Source organism: Natator depressus, chromosome 5 (assembly GCF_965152275.1).
Source record: "Natator depressus isolate rNatDep1 chromosome 5, rNatDep2.hap1, whole genome shotgun sequence".
Taxonomy (NCBI): Eukaryota; Metazoa; Chordata; order Testudines; family Cheloniidae; genus Natator; species Natator depressus.
In genome coordinates, this window is record NC_134238.1 from 4,058,388 (window position 1) to 4,077,597 (window position 19,210).

The 19,210-nt window shown below is 51.0% G+C and overlaps 1 protein-coding gene across 5 annotated transcripts in view; it reads left to right on the forward strand.

Moving 5' to 3' along the window:
- The window catches only part of CNTFR (ciliary neurotrophic factor receptor), a 439,486-nt gene that overhangs the window by 216,589 nt on the left and 203,687 nt on the right, over positions 1–19,210 (forward strand). For all 5 annotated transcript variants that reach the window (XM_074952259.1, XM_074952258.1, XM_074952261.1 and 2 more), the window contains one exon: positions 18,238–18,319. In XM_074952259.1, the coding sequence (XP_074808360.1) occupies positions 18,238–18,319 (82 nt within the window). The remainder of the gene's footprint in view (positions 1–18,237; positions 18,320–19,210) is intronic.

Sequence of the window (19,210 nt, forward strand, 5' to 3'; positions counted from 1 at the left end):
GGTGTTTTGGTTGATCACGGGATGACTATGAGCTGTCAATGTGATGCAGCTGTGAAAAAGGCGAATGCAGTCCTAGGATACATCAGGCGAGGTATTTCCAGTAGAGACAGGGAAGTTGATAGTACCATTATACAAGGCACTGGGGAGACCTCATCTGGAATGCTGTGGCAATTCTAGTCTCCCATGTTTAAGAGAGATGAATTCAACCTGGAACAGATGCAGAGGAGGGCGACTAGGATGATCCGAGGAATGGAAAACCTGTCTTATGAAAGAAGACTCAAATAGCTTGGCTTGTATAGCCTAATCAAAAGAAGGCTGAGGGGAGATCTGACTGCTCTCTATAAATACATCAGAGGGATAAATACCAGGGAGGGAGAGGAGTTATTGAAGTTAAGCGCCAATGTGGACACAAGAACAAACGGGTAGAAACTGGCCACGACAAGTTTAGGCTTGAAATTGGCTGAAAGTTTCTAACCATCAGAGGAGTGAAGTTCTGGAACAGCCTCCCAAGGGGAGCAGTGAGGGCAAAAAAACTAACTGGCTTCAAGATGGATCTTGATAAGTTGATGGAGAGCATGGTATGATGGGACTGCCCCTACAGTGGTATGTGACCCATCGGCTACTACCGATAGCAAAAATCCTCAACAGCCGAAGATGGGACACTAGATGAGGAGGGCTCTGAGTTACTACAAAGAATTGTAGTAGTAAAAATTGACATAGTGGGTATTCACCCATGAAAGCTCATGCTCCGATACGTCTGTTAGTCTATAAGGTGCCATAGACCTCTTTGCCGCTTTTACAAAGAATTCTTTCCCAGGTATCTGCCTGGTGGGTCTTGCCCACGTGCTCAGGGTCTAACTGATTGTCATATTTGGGGTTGGGAGGGAATTTTCCCCCAGGTCAGATTGGCAGAGACCCTGGGGTTTTTCGCCTTCCTCTGCAGCATGGGGGATAGGTCACTTGCAGGTTTAAAGTAGCGTAAATGATGAATTCTCTGTAACTTGAAGTCTTTAAACCATGATTTGAGGACTTCAGTAATTCAGCCAGAGGTTAGGAGTCTCTTTCAGGCATGGGTGAGGTTCTGTGGCCTGCAATGTGCAGCAGGTCAAACTTGATGATCATGATGGACCCTCCTAACCTTAAAGTCTATGAGGTCACTGATACGGAGCGATCTGGATTTCTTGCTAAGCTGGATGCAAACAAACAATATGGCTAAATGTAAATGACATCTTGGAATAAAGAATGCAGGCCATACTTACAGGATGGGGGACTCTATCCTGGGAAGCAAAGACTGAAAAAAATTCAGAGGTCATGATGCATAATCAGCTTGGAATGTGAGCTCCCAGTGTGACGCTCTGGCCAAAAGAGCTAACACGATCCTCTGGTGCATAGGCAGGGGAATCTCAAGTAGGAGCACAGAGGTGATTTTACGGCTGTGTCTGGCACTGGCACAGCTGGAATCCTGTGCCCAGTTCTGGTGTTCAACCTTCAAAAAGGATGTTGAAAAATTGGAGAGGGTTCAGAGACGAACCACAAGATTGATTAGAGGATTAGGAAACCTGTCTTGTAGTGATAGACTCAAGGAGCTTAATTGGTTTAGTTAAGGGGTGACTTGATTACAATCTATAAGTAGCGACATGAGGGACAAATATTTAATAATCAGATCTTCAATTTAGAGAACGGTTAGTTGAAGCTTGAGAAATTCAGGTGGAAAATAAGGTGCAAATTTTTAACAGGGAGAGTAATTAACCATTGGGATAACTTACCAAGGGCTGTGGTAGATTCTTCATCAAGACGGGATGTTTTTCTAGAAGCTCTGCTCTGGAGATTATTTTGGGGAAGTTCCCTGGCCAGTGTTACACAGGAGGTCAGATGAGATAAAGACAATGGTTCCTTCTGGCCTTGGAATCTATGAATCTGTGTCTGCCTTCAGGTTTGCTGGCCCAGCTCCTCTTGATTTCAATGGGTACCTAAGGGCAGAATTGGTCTGAGCCAGCACAGTAAAAATACAGAGCTCTCGCACAGACATTTCTGTAGGCTGAGGGCACCGACATCCATCCCGCAATGAGAGAGGGCTTGCCTTATGTTCAGACTGTACCCAGCTATTCAAGATTTGTCTTGGGTGTAACTGACATCAAGCCCTTGCTGCAGATGAAAGAGCTTCAGAAAAAGATGCTGAATCTAGAACTCTGGAAAGTTAACTTATCTGACATTTCTTTAACAGAAGAAAACATACAATTGCTTCCAGTTACCTGGCAATTTCACTTGCTGCAGGGAGCTTGGACGCCACAGCTGATAGCATGGCAGAGTTGAATAAAAGAAAAAAATCAGAAAGGAACAGCACAGCCACCTTGGGTCACTTTTAACCCAACCCAACCCAACCGGCTGATTTTGAATGTTGAGTGAAGGTTTTGGCTTATTTATTCTATCTCAGCTGAACTCCTGTTCCTAGTTCACTGGGAGCCCATGATGAATGGTTTCCCATCTGATATTCCCCAGGGATGCAACCAGAGAACATCAGAATTCAGGGCTCCTCTCACCCTCCCATGCGTTTTCACAGAGCTGGTTTCTAAACCAGACCAGATATGCCGCACTATTAGTATGCTGCGCCTTCCGATGGCTTTTATCAGTGCTTGAACAGATGGCTGGGTTTGGACTGGTGCCCTTTGTTTTCAGATAGACCAGTTAATTATGTGACAATACAGTTGAGAGGCCAGGTACAAGCCAAGGGAAGTGATCCATTACACGATTCTGAAAGGGAGATGGGACCAGACTGTGGCAGAGCCAGGCGGCTGCATGTGCAAAATATGTGTGTGTAAAAATGTTATCCCACGCAGCAGCATCTGCATGGACCCGGAGTTAAGGCAATGTCGCAAAGGCAATTTATAGTCGGGCCCAGCTGAGATGATCCGTGAAAGGTTGCCCGCTCATACTGTTCTTGCCATTGTTCAAGATCTGCTTGGTGGAGGTTCATATGGCAAGCGACAAAGGATGCATTCTTCATGGGGTCAAAGATTTGGATGGTGCTGGTAGCGTCTGTTCTATTCAGTTCAGGTTCTTCTACTGCACGCATCACTGTGGTATCTGAGCACCTTCCCGTGGTGCATTAAACAATGTAACTAACCTCTGTTCTGTCGCATGGTGTTTGTTCTCTCCTCCAGGGGAGAAGTATGTGCAATGGAGTGTCTTGTGTTGGTAGAGTTTTTAAATATACCTGTTGCTCTGTATTTTGTTAGAGAAGGCAGGTCAAAGAACTGTGCATTGCACTTGAAGTGGAAGGTGGTGAGGTTTGGGATGGTGCTTAGTTTTGTGGGAAGGTCATTCCGCCGTCCAGGACCAGCACCTGAGAAAGTGCTATCTCCCACACAGGTGAGCTTTACCCTTATTGTAAGGAGCTCTGTTGTACCAGAGGAGCACGGTTGTACCACGGTTTTCATCTTGGAGCTTTGGGCTCTTTTAGATCCCTGGATTCAGGCTGTGGGGCACCTTTAAGATGAGGAGCGAGACCTTGAACTTGATTCACTATTCGATGGGAAGCTGGTGTAGTGAGTGGAAGACAGGTTTGATGTCCTTGTGGTAGCCTGCGTGGCTGAGGAGCGTGCTGCAGCATTCTGTACTGGCTGGAGTTTCCTAAGCTCTGAAGGCTTCATGCCCAGGAGATCACCTTGCCGTGGTGGTGGCGTGGTTACATGTGGCAGAGGATAGGTAGAGCTGTGTGTCATCTACATATTGCTGACCTTTGAGTCATGTCATCCCCAACCAGTTCACCTAGGGGCTGTGTGTAGATGTTGAATAGGACCAGAGAGAGAACTGGTTCTTGTGGGACTCCACAAGTGAGCAGTCTCGTGGTGGAGGTACAGTTTTCCATCTCTGCTCATTGGTCGCATCCCTCCAGGAAGGATTCATTCTAGCATGTTACTCCGGACCCTTGCCACCTCTCTCAGGCATGGCAACAGAAACTCATGGTCAACAGTGCTGAATGCTGCAGTGTGGTCCAGGAGGATGTGTGTGGATGTCTGTCCACTGCCCATTGACAGGAGATCATTCTTCCATGCCACTGAAGCAATTTCAGTGCCGTGTCCTGGCCTGAATCCAGATTGTGCTAGGTCTAAAATGTTGACTTCAATCAGATGAGCTTGTAGTTGGCCTTTGTCCAGCTTCTCTCTGAGCTTGCTCAGGAATAGGAGGCTTGCCATTGGACCGGTAGTTGGCTAGAACTGATATGTCCAGAGTGGGTACCCCAGCGAGCTCTGAGGGGATCTGTCACTGGATGGTAATAGCAGTCTCGGAAGGCCAATCAGAGTTTTACTCTCTAGTCACAGGCAACAGGTGACTGCGAAGAGGGGACGTCCGTAACGGGATGGAGCTGAACATCGTCACAGGTATGGTTCTGAGTAGCATCCAGATCCTAAGGGCCAAATCCTGAACTCCTTGCTCTGATTTTATTCAGCCCTTAGTTGGGCAAAACTCCTGTTAACTTCAGTGGGAGCTTGCTTGAACTCAGGGTGCTGCTGAGATGTGTGTCTGAAACGCATCTAAACCAACTTGTTCTGGAAAACAAAGGATAGAAATACCATGAGGTTGGGCTTTCCCTTGAAATTACTGCTGTGTTCTGCTGCCAGTCACGTTTCTTAGGATATTTCAGCCTATTGGTCGTTTCATAGATTCCAAGGCCAGATGGGACCACCGTGATCATCTAGTCTGCCCTCCTGTAGAACTCAGGCTATGGCCCCAAAATTATTCCGGTTTGAACTGGAGACCTTTTAGAAAAACATCTGCACTTGATATAAAAATGGCCAATGATGGAATCACCACCACCGTCCTTGATACGTCGTTCCAGTGGTTAATTACCCTCACTGTTAAAAATGTACTTCCCATCTGAATTTGTCTAGCTTCAACTTCTTACTTACTTCCTTACAACAGCCTTACTTCCCACCTGAATTTGTCTAGCTTCAACTTCCAGCCATTGGATCTTGTTATAAACTTTGTCTGCTAGAAGGGCCAGTTCTCAAATATTTATTCGTCAGGTAGGTTCTTATCGACTGTAACCAAGTCACTGCTTAACCTTCTGTTTGTTAAGCTAAATACATTGAGCTCCTTGAGTCTATCACTAGAAGGCTGGTTTTCTAAGCCTTTAATCATTCTTGTGGCTCTTCTCCTCTCCAAATTATTAACTAGAACTTTGGACAATTCCAGAAATTCTCCTATGTGGTGGTGTTATTATTTAAATGACCATTTAACAGGGAGGCACCAACCCAGATCAGGCCCCATTGCACTCGGAGCTGTACAAAACACAGAGCAACAGTCAGCCCTAGATGGGGACCTGTGGCCCAGAGATGAAGTGATTTGCCCAAGGTCCCACAGGAAGCCTGTGGCAGAGTCAGGAACTGAATCCAGGATTCTTGAAGCCCAGGCTAGTGCTTTAGCCACAAGCCTGTTATTTCTCTTCCTTTCAGCTCCTAGCTAGAACCAGATTGACTCCAAACAGCTTAACAGAGCTAGCCAAACTTTCTCTCCAAAATCCATCTGTGGGCCTGTGGAAGCTCCTATAAAGTTTCAGCCAAAAGGACATCCTTCCCCTCCCCTTTCCCTGAAAAACAGCCTAACTCTTCAGTCTCACAGCCAGCGTTCCATGCCTGGGTGCAGCATTCCTACCCATGTCAGACCCCTGCATACACACATGCCCACACCCTCTTTTCTTGTCTTGGAAGGACCCTGGGTCAAAGCTTGATTTGCTTGCAATAAGGTAGCATAGTCCAGTGATTAGAGCACAGGACTGAGAGTTGAGATACCTGGGTTCTAATCCTGACTCTCTGCCCCCTTCACCCGCATGACCTGGAACAAGTCTCTTTCCCTCTGTTGCTCTATCCATCTTGTCTGTTTAGACTGTAAGCTCTTTGGGGCAGGATCCAGTAGAGTTGGGCCCGCTTTTGGCTGGGCTCTCTGTCTTTCTGCAATACACGTAAGAATCTGAGGACTAGCCTCTTCACTTGTGACCATTGCTTGGACACCTCCCCTCCTGTCATTTAAAACAACCCCATATTCTAAAGGAGAAAAGGTGGAGGGGGTGGGGAAGAACCTGGGAAAGCAGCAGGTGTGTTAATTCCAGCTGGCTGTTGTAATCCTCTGGGCGAGAGAAGTCTGGGAGGCCGGCTCTAATTGTTGTGCTGACAGTGGGTGTTTCAACGAGATTAAAGGAACCCTTTCAAGTGGAAGCATCTCTAAATCTGCAGGTAAGACTTTCTGAAGCATGTATTAGGAAGATGATAATGCCCGTCTTTTCTTTCCCTTTAAGCAACAAAATGAGGTTTAGGTCTGACAAGGACTCTGCTAGGCCTGGAGCTTAAGGCCTATTAAGAGGGACATGTCGGGGCTCCTGTATAAGAAGGTAACAGGCAAGGGTTTTATTCCCCCCCTTTCCAGCCTGGGGAGTCTCTGCAGATTTTAGAGGAATAGAGATGACACTTGATGGTTTCAGGTTCCCAAAGACACTTGCCCCTCCCCCCTCCTTTCCATCTTTTTGCCCCCTCTTTGCACGCTTGCCCCCCTTCCATCTTTTTGCCGTTGGGGAGAAGAGCGCGGTACACGGCGGTTGAGTGACAGCGGTGAGATTGGGACGGTCTATTCAGCCCCGGGCAGTTTGCGCAGATTTTTGGCATTCCGAGCACTGCGCCGTAAGGGCTTGTGGCTCCCAAGCCGGCTCCAACGTCCATGCCGGAGCGCGCCGGAGACAGAAGGAACGGGCTGAGCCAAGTTGGTGCAGAGCAGGTTCGAGACAGTTTCTCCACTGGCTGGTCAGTTCTGTTCATTCCCTCTGCGGCACCTGGCATTGGCCACTGTCGGAAGACAGGATACTGGGCTAGATGGACCTTTGGGCTGACCCAGTGTGGCCATCACTAGTAAAGCGCTGCCTGGGGAGTTGTGCCCTTAGCAGCTCCTCCTTGTCCATCTTCCCAATACACATAGGTCTCCAGAAGCACCCAAAGGAAACAGCTTGCGAGGTGGTTGGAGCTGGAGACCAAGAAAACAGCTGATATACTGGTAGAGCTCTGGTCTAGGGGCCCCATGGCCAGAGACAAGGGATGAGCTGGCATCTAGAAAAGGTCCTATGATACAGACCACACTCAGAGACCAGATCCTTTGCAATGCTGTTGGATGAGAGGAAGTTCTATGCACCTGGGGAAGGAGAATGGGTCATGGAGACTTTCATTCCTAAGTCACCGAGCCAGTCTTCCAAGTTCCACATCCTACCATCTGTGAGCTATTTTACTGGCCTTTGCTAAAGGAGTTGGTGGCCCCAGTTCAGTCCCTAGTACGAATTTGCACAGGATCTGACATTCGGCCACAATTAGATTCCGGGCAGGACATCTGCCCCATTCACTCAATAGATAAAGTGGCATTCCACTTTCCGCCTGGATCTTTGATCTCTTTTCACTCGCCTCCTGCCGAGTCCTCTCCGCACTCTATTCTGTCCTGTTCTCCCGCACCCATCACCATGGTAGCTGAGCTCCATCTTCTCCTTCTCCACTTGCCCCATCAGCAGCCTCCCCCTACTTAAAGAAGCAATCCAGGGCCTTGCCTCCCAACAAACTTGCACCAGTTTAGTTAATCCAGTGCAAACCCATGTGTCGTCATAGAATATCATGGTTGGAAGGGGCCTCAGGAGGTCATCTAGTCCAACCCCCTGCTCAAAGCAGGACCAATCCCCAATTTTTGTCCCAGATCCCTAAATGGCCCCCTCAAGGATTGAACTCTCAACCCTGGGGTTAGCAAGCCAATGCGCAAACCACTGAGCTATCCCTCCCCCCTCCCACCCATTCCTCATGGATTTAAGCCAAGCTGAAATATGCTTGGGTAAACTGAAATAAAAGCATCCATATGGCCACACTTGTGTCCATGTCTGATTCTCTTTTAGTGGGGCACAAAACCCACCTCTGCAACTGGCACGAAGGAGGCCCCTCGCTGGCACTCTCAGCAGAGCGGACAAGAGCTGAACGGGCCATGGAGACTGCAAGCCCACCTCTCCTCTAGACGTGTGTGCCTCCGGGTCAGGGCTGAGGTGTGCTGAGAAGGGAAAGGGATGTGGGGAGAATCTTGGGCTGCTCTCTGGGCCATACGTATTCTATGGATAAATAGAGGCCTTCAGTCTACACAGACTCCCAATCTCACCCCTTCCTGCAGCATTAACTTCACTTTGAGCACTCCCCACGTGAGGCACATCTCCAGGGTGAAGCACGAGACCCAGAAATGCAGACTCCCCGGGTGAGAGGCTGTAGTTTGGAAATCCAGTCTAGATTATCACAATGAGTCCTTCTGGCTTTGGAGTCTATAAACCTCGGAAGTGGCACCAAGAGGGACATTGGAACCATATTTGAGTTGAATTAAGGAACCATGTGCTCTTTGAGGAGCAAGTTCAGTAGAGGGCAGTCGGGGCTGCTGCTTGGGGCTCACGGCCGTGCCCCAAGATGGGGCGCTCCGCTGGCTCGTGTCAGCTGCCGGTGAGAACGCGCTGCTCCTCCCCGCTGCGTGTCTGACACCTAGGAGAGCGAGCGGGGCGTGCAGCCGGGTGAGTTTGCTCTCCCTAGCTCCTGGGGGGCTGCGTGCCGGAATGCTGGCTGGCTCAGCAAGTTCGTACGTGCTCCATCCTCCTCGCGCTGGGGATTTTCTTTGCCTTTCCGCCAACTCTTCGGGTCTGGGAAGACGCTGAAGCGAAACAATCCTGATGTGCAAAGTGCTGCGAATGCGCTGGGCATTCAAATAGGTAACGCTCCTCCCCGGGAGATTTGGTTGTACTCGGGCAGGGCAGGATCAGCAAGGGTTGCTGCAGCGGGAGAGCACCACTTTACAGATGGGTGCTGTGCTGGAGCCTTAGGGGCTCGGAAGGGTATTGGGTCAGGGAAGGAAGCACCCACGCTTTTATTCCAGGGTCCGGGGGAATCACTGCTACAGATGGGTGGGCTCGTTCAGGTCAGAACTGGCTCAACGCTTCCCTCAAAACTGGAGACAAATTCTGGAGGTTTGAGAGAACCTTGGTTAATGTTGCCTGTTTCATAATTTTTTCAACTTCATATAAAATTTGGGGGGCGGGGTGCTCTTTTTGTGTTATTTCCTGTCTGGACAAAAATCTTGAAGTAGCAGAAATATCACCAGGAAATCTGCGCTCGTGGTATTTCCTATCGGATCTCTGGTCTCAGGAGGTTCAGCCGTGGGTCTATCAGGCATCTGAACCTTTGGACCTCCAGACCTAGAGATGTTCTCCTTTCGCTCCTGCCCCCAAGAGGGCACTTACTCGGCATGGCAGAAAAGTATCCAGCCCTTTTATTTTTGGACAGAAAATAGAGTTTTCAACAAAAATGCGTGTGTATGGGTGTGGGCATGTGTGTGTGTAAATGGCCTGTTTTCCATTAAACGTTTTGATAGTGTCAGAAAAACAAATGCTCAAAACTTAGAAGGTTTTTGGGTTTCAGCCGAAACACTGAGCTAAAAAAAAAATCATTTTTGTCAAAATCTTCTGCGGGAAAAGCCCTGTATTTTCCAGCCAGCTGTGGTACTGAAAACAACGGATGGCTTCAACACAGGTGTATAGAGAGGAAGGGTGGCTGTGTGGTTAAGCGCTGGCTGGGACTCAGGAAAGCTTGGTTTAACTCTAGGCTGTTTCATAGATTCCCTGTATGGCCTTGGGTAAATCACTTAAACTTGCTGGGCCTCAGTTTCCCCATCTGTAAAATGGGGACAGTCGTCCTTCTTTTCCTCCCACCCTTTGTCTGTCTTGTTTATTTTGCTTGTCAGCTCTTTGGGGCCTCAGGCAGGCTTCTAGGCCCGAGGGTCATAGCAAGAGGAATAAGAGTAGGGATTTTAAATGGCAGAGAGGCTGGGGAGAAGCAGGGGAGCACATGGGTTTGCCTTGTGGAATGGGCAGCAGAGAAGGGTTGGCTCGCGTGCTGACCCGCTGGTAGTGATGTAAGTTAACATAAGGGGACTGTAATCAGATTTTACGCTTCAGGGCACAGACTTATAGCTGCAGAGGTCAGAAGGGACTTTTCCACACGAGCGTGCACGCAGACGTTAACATTGCACAATTAGATGCATTCGGCAGGGTCATGGTTTCTCCTATGCATCTGGCCACGGTGCCTGCCAGATGCAGGATACCGGAGTAGATGGACCCAATGGTCTGATCTGACCCCTCCAGGCCCACGCTGCTCTTTACAAAGCCGTGCTCTGCATTGGAACTGGCCCTCTCTGTCCCACACCTCGCACCCCCTCAGGCTGCGGGCCATGCCTCTGGCAGTGCTTCTCCTCCAGGGGAGCGACCTTTCCATCCTTTCTGCTCTGTGCTCAGCCCGTACCCTTTTCCCTTCCAAATTCGCCCAGGGTGACAGGAGCGCAGCGCGCAGGCTTGTGGGCCCAGCTGCTGGGCTGGGGCACGGCAGCTGTGCGTGGTTGCCACGAGAGAAGATCCGTGCAGCAGCGGCAGGCACGCTGCCAGGGCTGCTGAACGGAGGTGGCTGTCTTCTGGCCACCCTTCACTGAGCTTGTGGGAAAGCAGCAACCCGCTGAGCCTAACCCCTGCCCGGCGCATCACTCTCGCTGCGGTGCAGGAGCCGTGCCCTTGCTGAGTTTGTTAGGGCGGATTCATGTCTGCAGAGTGCTTTGTCAGTGTAAAGTGCTACCAGGACACATGAGCTGGAGTCCAGTTGTTCTCATCACTGCAGGTCAAACACTTGAACAGTAAACCTGCTGTCAGTAGTCTCAGGCAGAAGCAAAAGCAGCCACCCACTGGAGTCTAGCACGGAGGGTCCCTGGCTGCGGGGAGCTGGCTGCTCACACGCACTGGAAAGCTCCTCCGTGCCTCCAGCTGCTCAATCACTTTAAAAGTAGCTACAAATGCACTCAATATCTCTGTAAAGTTACTTCTTCCGGAGGCAATTGCTGGTAGCTACCGTGATGTTACACAACAGCTGATGGGAAGGCAGAGGGAGGCCGGGGCGTGGTGAAGGGTGGGGTGGGGTGAAGGTGACCCCAGTGGGAAGGGAAGTGGTGCTGGCTGCTGTCCAATGGGAGGAGAAGTGGAGGTTGGCGCATTGTGGGAGGTGCAATGAGACGTTCTCTCTTTGAAGATGGGGTCGACATTTTGAATAAGTTTGAGATCCCAGTTCTAGTACTGAGGTCACCAGCAGGCAGGTTTGTGGGAGGAGCCAGTTCCTAGTGAGTGTCAGAGAATAGGAATGCCAAGTGACTTCTGAATGGATAAGCCATGGGAATCCCTATCCCTGAAATCCAACACTAAGAATTAAGCTCATCCAAGTAAGAACATAAGAACGGCCATATGGGGTCAGACCAAGGGTTCATCTAGCCCAGGATCCTGTGTGCCGACAGCGGCCAATGCCAGGTGCTTCAGAGGGAATGAACAGAACAGGGAATCATCAAGTGATTCATCCCCTGTCGCCCATTTCCAGCTTCTGGCAAACAGAGGCTAGGGACACCATCCCTGCCCATCCTGGCTAATAGCCATTGATGGACCTATCCTCCATGAACTGATCTAGTTCTTTTTTTAACCCTATTATAGTCTTGGCCTTCACAACATCCTCTGGCAAAGAGTTCCACAGGTTGATTGTGCGTTGGGTGAAGAAATACTTCCTTTTGTTTGTTTTAAACCTGCTGCCTATTAATTTAATTTGGTGACACGTTAGTTCTTGTGTTATGAGTAAATAACACTTCCCTATTTACTTTCTCCATACCATTCATGATTTTATAAACCTCTGTCATATCCCCCCTTAGTTGTCTCTTTTCCAAGCTGAAAAGTCCCAGACTTATTAATCTCTCCTGATACGGAAGCTGTTCCATACCCCTAATAATTTTTGTTGCCTTTTTCTGAGCCTTTTCCAATTCCAATATATCTTTTTTGAGATGGGGCAACCACATCTGCATGCAGTATTCAAGAAGTGGGCGTACCATGGATTTATATAGAGGCAATATGATATTTTCTGTCTTATTATCTCTCCCTTTCCTAATGATTCCCAACATTCTGTTCGCTTTTTTGACTGCTGCTGCACATTGTATGGATGTGTTCAGAGAAGTATCCACAATGACTCCGAGATCTTTCTTGAGTGGTAACAGCTAATTTAGATCCCATCATTTTGTACTGTGACAAAGTTCCTCCTCTACCTTGGTGGGTCTTGCGCTTATTGGTGGATTTGCTCGCCTTGGAGCTTCACGGCAGCCCTCAGTTTGGCCATTTTCATGAACCCACAGTCCAGGTCGACTCCTCCTGTGTCTGACCAGGAGTTGGGAGGATTTGGGGGGAACCCGGGCCCGCCCTCTACACTGGGGGCCCAGGTAGGGGCCTCTACACTCCAGCCCAGGGCCCTGTGGAATGCAGCTGTCTAGAGTGCCTCCTGGAACAGCTGTGCGACAGCTACAACTCCCTGGGCTACTTCCCCATGGCCTCCTCCCAACACCTTCTTTATCTTCACCATAGAACCTTCCTCCTGGTGTCTGATAATGCTTGTACTCCTCAGTCCTCCAACAGTATGCGTTCTCACTCTCAGCTCCTAGCACCTCTTGCTCCTAGCTCCTCACACGTGCACCACAAACTGAAGTGAGCTCCTTTTTAAACCCAGGTGCCCTGATTAGCCTGCCTTAATTGATTCTAGCAGCTTCTTGATTGGCTGCAGGTGTTCTAATCGGCCTGTCTGTCTTAATTGTCTCCAGAAGGTTCCTGATTGTTCTGGAACCTTCCCTGTTACCTTACCCAGGGAAAAGGGACCTACTTAGCCTGGGGCTAATATATCTGCCTTCTGTTACTCTCCTATAGTCATCTGGCCCAACCTTGTCACAGTACGGATAGTTGGGATTATGTTTTCCAATGTGCATTACTTTGAATTTATCAACATTGAATTTCATCTGCCATTTTGTTGCCCAGTCACCCAGTTTTGTGAGGTCCCTTCATAATACTTTGCAGTCTGCTTTGGACTTAACTATCTTAAGTAGTTTTGTGTCATCTGCAAATTTTGCCACCTCACTGTTTACCCCTTTTTCCAGATCATTTAGGGCACAAAGCCCAAAACATGTGACCTAAGTTGTGTGCATTTAAAACTAACCAATAACATTTGCATTTTGAAGACCATGTAATTGTCAGAACCAGCCCCTGAAAGGTCTCCAGGCAAAGAAATAGTCACAAAGGCTGTTGGGAGAATAAGGAGTAAGTGGAAGACAGTCACAGCCCACTCCCTAGTAATGGCAAACAGAGAGAGAGGCTAAATCAGTGGAATAAAGTCTCCCCTGCAAATGATGCCGTCAGTTCCAATGATTCTGCTCACAATCCCGTGCTGATGACCCAGCCCCTGGTATAATCACGTGACCCTCGTAGTGTAGCAGCTCCCCACAGGACACCTAGCTACACGTTGCACAATAAAATCTTTAGCACTGAGTGGCTGGATCACACTGGGTTCCCGTGTCTGCTGCTGCTTGGCAGCCGCCCTGCAATGGACTGTCATGGCAGGTGCTGGAGACCAGGCCCTGAGCCGATGGTGACTGACTTTGAGCTGAAAGCTGATGCAATTAATGGGGATTTTTTACTGAATGTCTCTTGGAGACAATGTGGGAAGCCTCGGCCGTGTGCTGTCAGAATGTAGGCACAGCTGGCACCCCGGGGCCTGACTCTGAGATACTCTCTGCTTGAACCTGGGCCAGGGAGGGGGCTTTATGTGTTCCGGGGCTGCACCGGGGAAAGACGGCAACCTCAGGGATGCTCTACCTTCCGCCCTTCTACGCCTGCTCCCAGGAAGCAGAGAATCGCCATACGCTGTCTGGCCACACCCTCAATCCACCCACTATGCCAGGGGCTGGGGGCACAGAGCGGAATGCCCCTGAGCAGGAGGGATTCTCGGGGACTTCTCTTTTAGCCACTTTTATGCTGCAGAAAAGAGTCTTAATTTAACAGAGAATCAAGCCCAATGAATCTTGCAACATCGGACTTTATCATCACCCGTCCCTAAGCCCGGGGGCCTGTCTCCTGGCTGCCAACTACCCTTTGAGGGCTCTGTTTGTTGTCATTTCTGCATGAGCCAGAACTAGCACCTGGGGTTAGTCAATGTAGAAATACAGGGCCCTGCCCTGCCACCCTTCCTCCAGGTGGATTGCACCTTCCAATTAGCTCATTCTGTGGCACCTGGAAGGGATCAGGTAATTAAGGATTTGACCTAGGGAGAAGCATAAAGGAAGGACTGCAGGGCAATAGGGAGGAGAGACCCAGGGGTAAGGCGGTGGGAAGTTTCTGCTCTCTGGGAAGGGAACCACAGAGGGGCTTGCAGGAAGGAGTCTTGCCTTGGGACTGCCCTTGAAGGGAGAGGGCAGCTGGGGAGCAGGAGCCTCCTTCAGCAGGCCTAGGAGGAGAGTCTCCAGGGACGAAACTGGGGGGGCAGTGGTAAGCCCTGGAAGGCCAGAGCCCAGGAGGGGGAGAAGAATCTGTAGGGACCGGAGCCTGGGTGGAGTTTTTCTTCCTTTGAGCTGGGACACTCTTACCCTGCAAGGTCTGGGAGCCTCAGTGTGACCAGGCCGGAGGGCCGAGTAACTGCCCAGGCCACCAAAGCCCAGTCCAGGTGGAGGGTGAGGCAGAGGGGCTGCAGTGCTGGGTTTGGCCAGGAGGAGATGCTGCCGAGTGGTAAGTCTGCGACAGGACTTGGTAAGGTCTCAGTACACTAGCCACTGGAGTGCCCTGCCTGGGTAGGGTGTCACCTGGTGGCAGCCTCGTTCGGGGCTTCTCCCATCCCTCCTAGGGAGGGAGGGTGGCCATGCAGCAGAGCAGTGAGCCCTGCTTAGGGGACAGGAGCAGGAAGTGAGTTTAAACAGCAGGGAAAGGTTTGTGAACCCCAGGAGGGTGAGCTCTGTGCTCATTCATAGCACTTCAACCTCCCTCCCCCACCCCAAGATTCCCCCTTCCCAGGGTTTTCCATTGATCCTTCTATTTGAACTTGGTGTTGTAAAGGGCGGTGATATGCCAGGCTGTGTCCAGATGGGTTCCCATAGCTTGCGTGTTTTATGTGGAATATGTTTTGCTGTTTGGGCCAATTACTGCTACCCTGTTAGGAGGTTAAATGGGCGCCATATGGCTAAAGAGCCTATAAGCATGTTCCGTGTTACAAGAGAAACCTTCCACGCATTAGTGACCTAGCACCTGAGATTACTGAGGCTGCAATAATTTTAAAAGGCTAATTTATTTTCCCTCTTCGTGCCGTCTACCCTGGCGTGAACCATGAAACCGGACTCCCTGATTGCCTGGTGGTTTGCATGCATATTTCGCTTGATGCAGTGTTTGCATCTTCCCACTCTCTGGGCCAGGAGCCCCGTTGCACTGGCTGCCATACGGATGCGGAGGGCTAGGTGGAGACTGGTCTCTAAGCCCCTCTGAGGAGGTGATGCGTCGCTGCGCTACCTCCGGGGGCAGTCCGGGCACAAATTGCAGCTGAGTCTCAATTGCTCCCAGCTCAGCTCTTGCTCTGAGGGGTGTTTGCCGCAGCCCTGAAAAGGATAGCACCTACTCGGCTCACCTGGCCCAGCTGTGGGCGTTGGCACGCTGGGGTTGGGGCAGAGAAACACCTCCCCACACTCCCTGCCCTTCTGTGCCTACCTCTCTGCACAGAGGACTGGGGGATTAGAAGGGATGATGCAGGGAGCTCTAATGTGGCTGTGAAGGGGATACCAGTGTCTTAAACCCTTGACTCTTTCTGTTTAACCTTTGCCTTTCCCCCACTCCCCTGTGCCCATTTCACCCCCTCGTTACCTATATGGGGGCATAATTCTCCCCTCCCTTTGGTGTAAATCTGGAATAACTCCACTTCTGTGGAGTTACCCCTGAGACCCTTAGACAGCATCCCTGCATGTCTGTGCCTCTTCTGCGCCATGCTTTTCACATCTACGCAGCTCTTGGAAATACTAAATAACGAGGGGTAACAATGCTGGCAGTGACCCTACCTCTGCCCTGCAATTGGTGGTGCTGGAACTAGCGGTGCTGGGGGCACTACCATATCCCTGGGCTTGAAGTGGTAAAAAAACAAACTTCCAAAGATACGGTTTCCATCAGCAGCACCCCCAGTATAAAAATTGTTCCAGCACCCCAGCCTGCAATGGTGGCAAGCCGCTGAATGGGGGGATTCTAACCAGGTGACGCGACACCCAGTTCTGACCTGCACCATCAAACAAACCTATTTCACCACCTTGGGCAGCCAGCGACCTTGGTCTGGGGGATTGGAGAGGTGCCCTTCCATTGTCCCCAGCAGCGGCCCTCTTGATTCAGCAAGACACCAGGCTGTTCCCTCTGCATTGAGGAGGATGGCGCCCGAGCTCCTGGTAGGATTTCAGCGCACAGAATGGGGACAATGGCTGGCTGCACAGCTCTGTCTCACATTGTTTCCAGCACAGCCCCAGGCAAGGCAAACCTTCCAGCCAAGCTGTGCGGCTTGAATTGCACCCTCCTAGCTGGCTCGCCACTCTGATTTGTGGAGAGGGACATGCTGGGGGGGTCAGGCAGCATGCATGATGCTGGAGGGGATTCTTTGGAGTAGAGGGGGACATTTTCACCCACACACGAACACTGTGCCCCCATCACCTTCCCTAGGACGTGTCTACTTAGGCCGCGCCAGTTGTGCCAAAGCATGTGCCGGCTTCTTGACATGGTCGGCGCGGTCTGGACGAGCCACCGGACTCGTTTTCACTCTTCTCCCAGCTCCCCTAACATCCCCGCTGAACCTCTAGTCCATGACTTCCTCATGGACCTACTCCATGTAACTGGTCCCTCTCCCCTAGGAAAAGACCCTGGCTGTATCTGCAGGCGGTTCTCACGCTCCCTGACCCCCAGACAGAACGTAGCCCAGTGCCGTCACCTTTCCTCCCAGCTCCTACTCCCCAGGCATTTCCTGCTTCTTCCCCTCTCCAGTGCATCTGAGGCTTTCCTAACATGCAGGACTAACCCAGGGCTCCTAACAGAGACCAGGCCCCAGCCTGGCCGAGCAGGATAATTGCCTCACTTGGCTTACACTCGGCACCCCATCTTCTGTGCAATGTCCCGTACAGGTCTGGTGGTTAATATAATAATAACCATACTACAGAGGGAAGCACAGGCTTAAAGATACGTGGAGGAGGCGTGCAATTGTTACTGATTCTATTTATTATTTCTATTACTGTAAAACCTAGTGGCCCCATCGGGCTGTACACTTCAACCACCAGGGACAGTCCATGCCCCAATGAGGTTACAATCTAAATAGACAAACAGAGGGCAGGAGGGGAAGTGACTTACCTGGGGTCACCCAGCAGTTCAGAGGCAGGAATAGAACCCAGGTGTCCTGGGTCTCAGGCCAGTGTCCTGTCCGTGGTGCCTTAAGGCCATTTCAGATGAGACACCAACAGCTACTGCAGTGTTCTGTCATCTCCTCTCATGTCTTAGATCCAGCCCCTGGGCACGGGCGGCTCCATGGGGAGATGCAGTGGAGGGCATTGGAGCTGGCTCACTAGCTCATAAATAGGACCTGATTCCAAATGTCCTCTGGGAGTACTATTGTAATGTGTGGATATGAGATCAGGGACCCAGCCCCACACTCTGGGTATCCCTAAATTTCTGTTTGCCAGAAGCTGGGACTGGACGACAGGGGACGGATCACTTGAGATTCCCTGTTCTGTTCATTCCCTCTGGGGAACCTGGCACTGGCCACTGTCGGAAGACAGGATCCTGGGCTAGATGGACCTTTGGTCTGAGCCAGTGTGCCCGTTCTGATGTTTGTCTGCCACACCATTCAGAGGCATCTACCTCTGGTGTGGAGTGCTGCAGCTGCTTAACAATGCACAGCAACCCTACCCAACAGGGGTGTGTGCGGGGATAGTGTTGGAGCTTAGAAGGGGATGGGGAAAATAACATGCCCATATGAATGTGTAAGGGATATTTCTAAGTGCTCAGTTCTGCTCTCAGCTACACCAGTGCTGTTCCCATCAAAGTCCATAGGAGTTACTCCAAAGTAACGGAGGGCAGGGCCCAGAGCTCACGCCCCAGCTCTAGTGGAAAGTTGCACGGGTTATTTAAGGACCACCAGGCCTCAGTGACATTCCTCCTCAGCAAGACAGTGCCACCAGCTACCCAGCGCCCCCGAGCCAGATGCCGGCGCATGGCAGTTGAGTTTCTCCTCTGAGTACAGTGCGCTCTCGCCCGAGGGACAAACCCTGACCCATCCCTCTCATTTGCTTCCACAGATGGCCAATCCTGTCCCGTCAGCCTGCTGCATGGTGCTCGCCGCAGTCGTGATGGTGTACGCTCAGAGGCACAGCGAGCTGGGTAAGTTAATCGCAGCCTCCCTCCCCGCGGCCCGCAAAGAATTCTGTCTCTGCGAGAGCGTGGAACCTGCTTATTATGTATCTCTCGTAGCCCGCTGCCTCTTATCTCCCGGTCCGATTTGGGTGCTCCATCTGCAGTGTCTGTGTCAAGGGCTGTGTGCCGCCTCTCCTTTCGTGTCCTCTCCTCCGCACCCCGCTGCGTTGAGGAGGATGGCGCCCGGCCATGCCCTGTGCTATGAGCACTCTGGGTTCGTCGGCTGCTGTAGGGGTGGCGCTGGAGAATGGAAGGGGGTGACCATAACGAGCCAGTGCAGGGACACAGAGTATCCCCACCGCTTACCTCTGAGCACACTGCCTGCAGCCTCTGAAAGTGCCCCCGTGGGGGTGCCAGGGGTGATCCATGGCCTGTCATACCAGAGTGCACCCATTGTCCCTTGCTGTGATGCCCAGAGTCGCTCTCTGCTGAGTCCTCATCACCAGTGGCTGAGATAAACAGGGCCTGTTTCCATTCTAGAGAGAGCAAGGAGTCGCTGGTAGTGTGCGAGTCACGACAGCAGCAGGCAGAGCCCCAGAACCCTGTGCAATTTCCTGGGCACAGCTGTAACCAGGAGAACAACGGGGCCAGATTTCCCAGGGGGGCCCAGCTGCTTTGCGTTGTCCTGGCTGCTGAGGAAGGGTGGCTATCGCTCCTTTGTCCTGGGCTTTCATCGTCGCTGAGTGCACCGTTCCCGGAACATGCTCTGAGTCAGCAGGGCAGGCAGGGCTGCAACCTGGGGGAGTGTGAAAATACCTTATGCGGGTTAGTAGGCCAGCCTGCAGCCCTGTCCACCTTGTTTCTTTGGAGAGCCGCAGCTTTGTGATGGGGAGTGGGTGGGCGTGCGCACCCTGACCC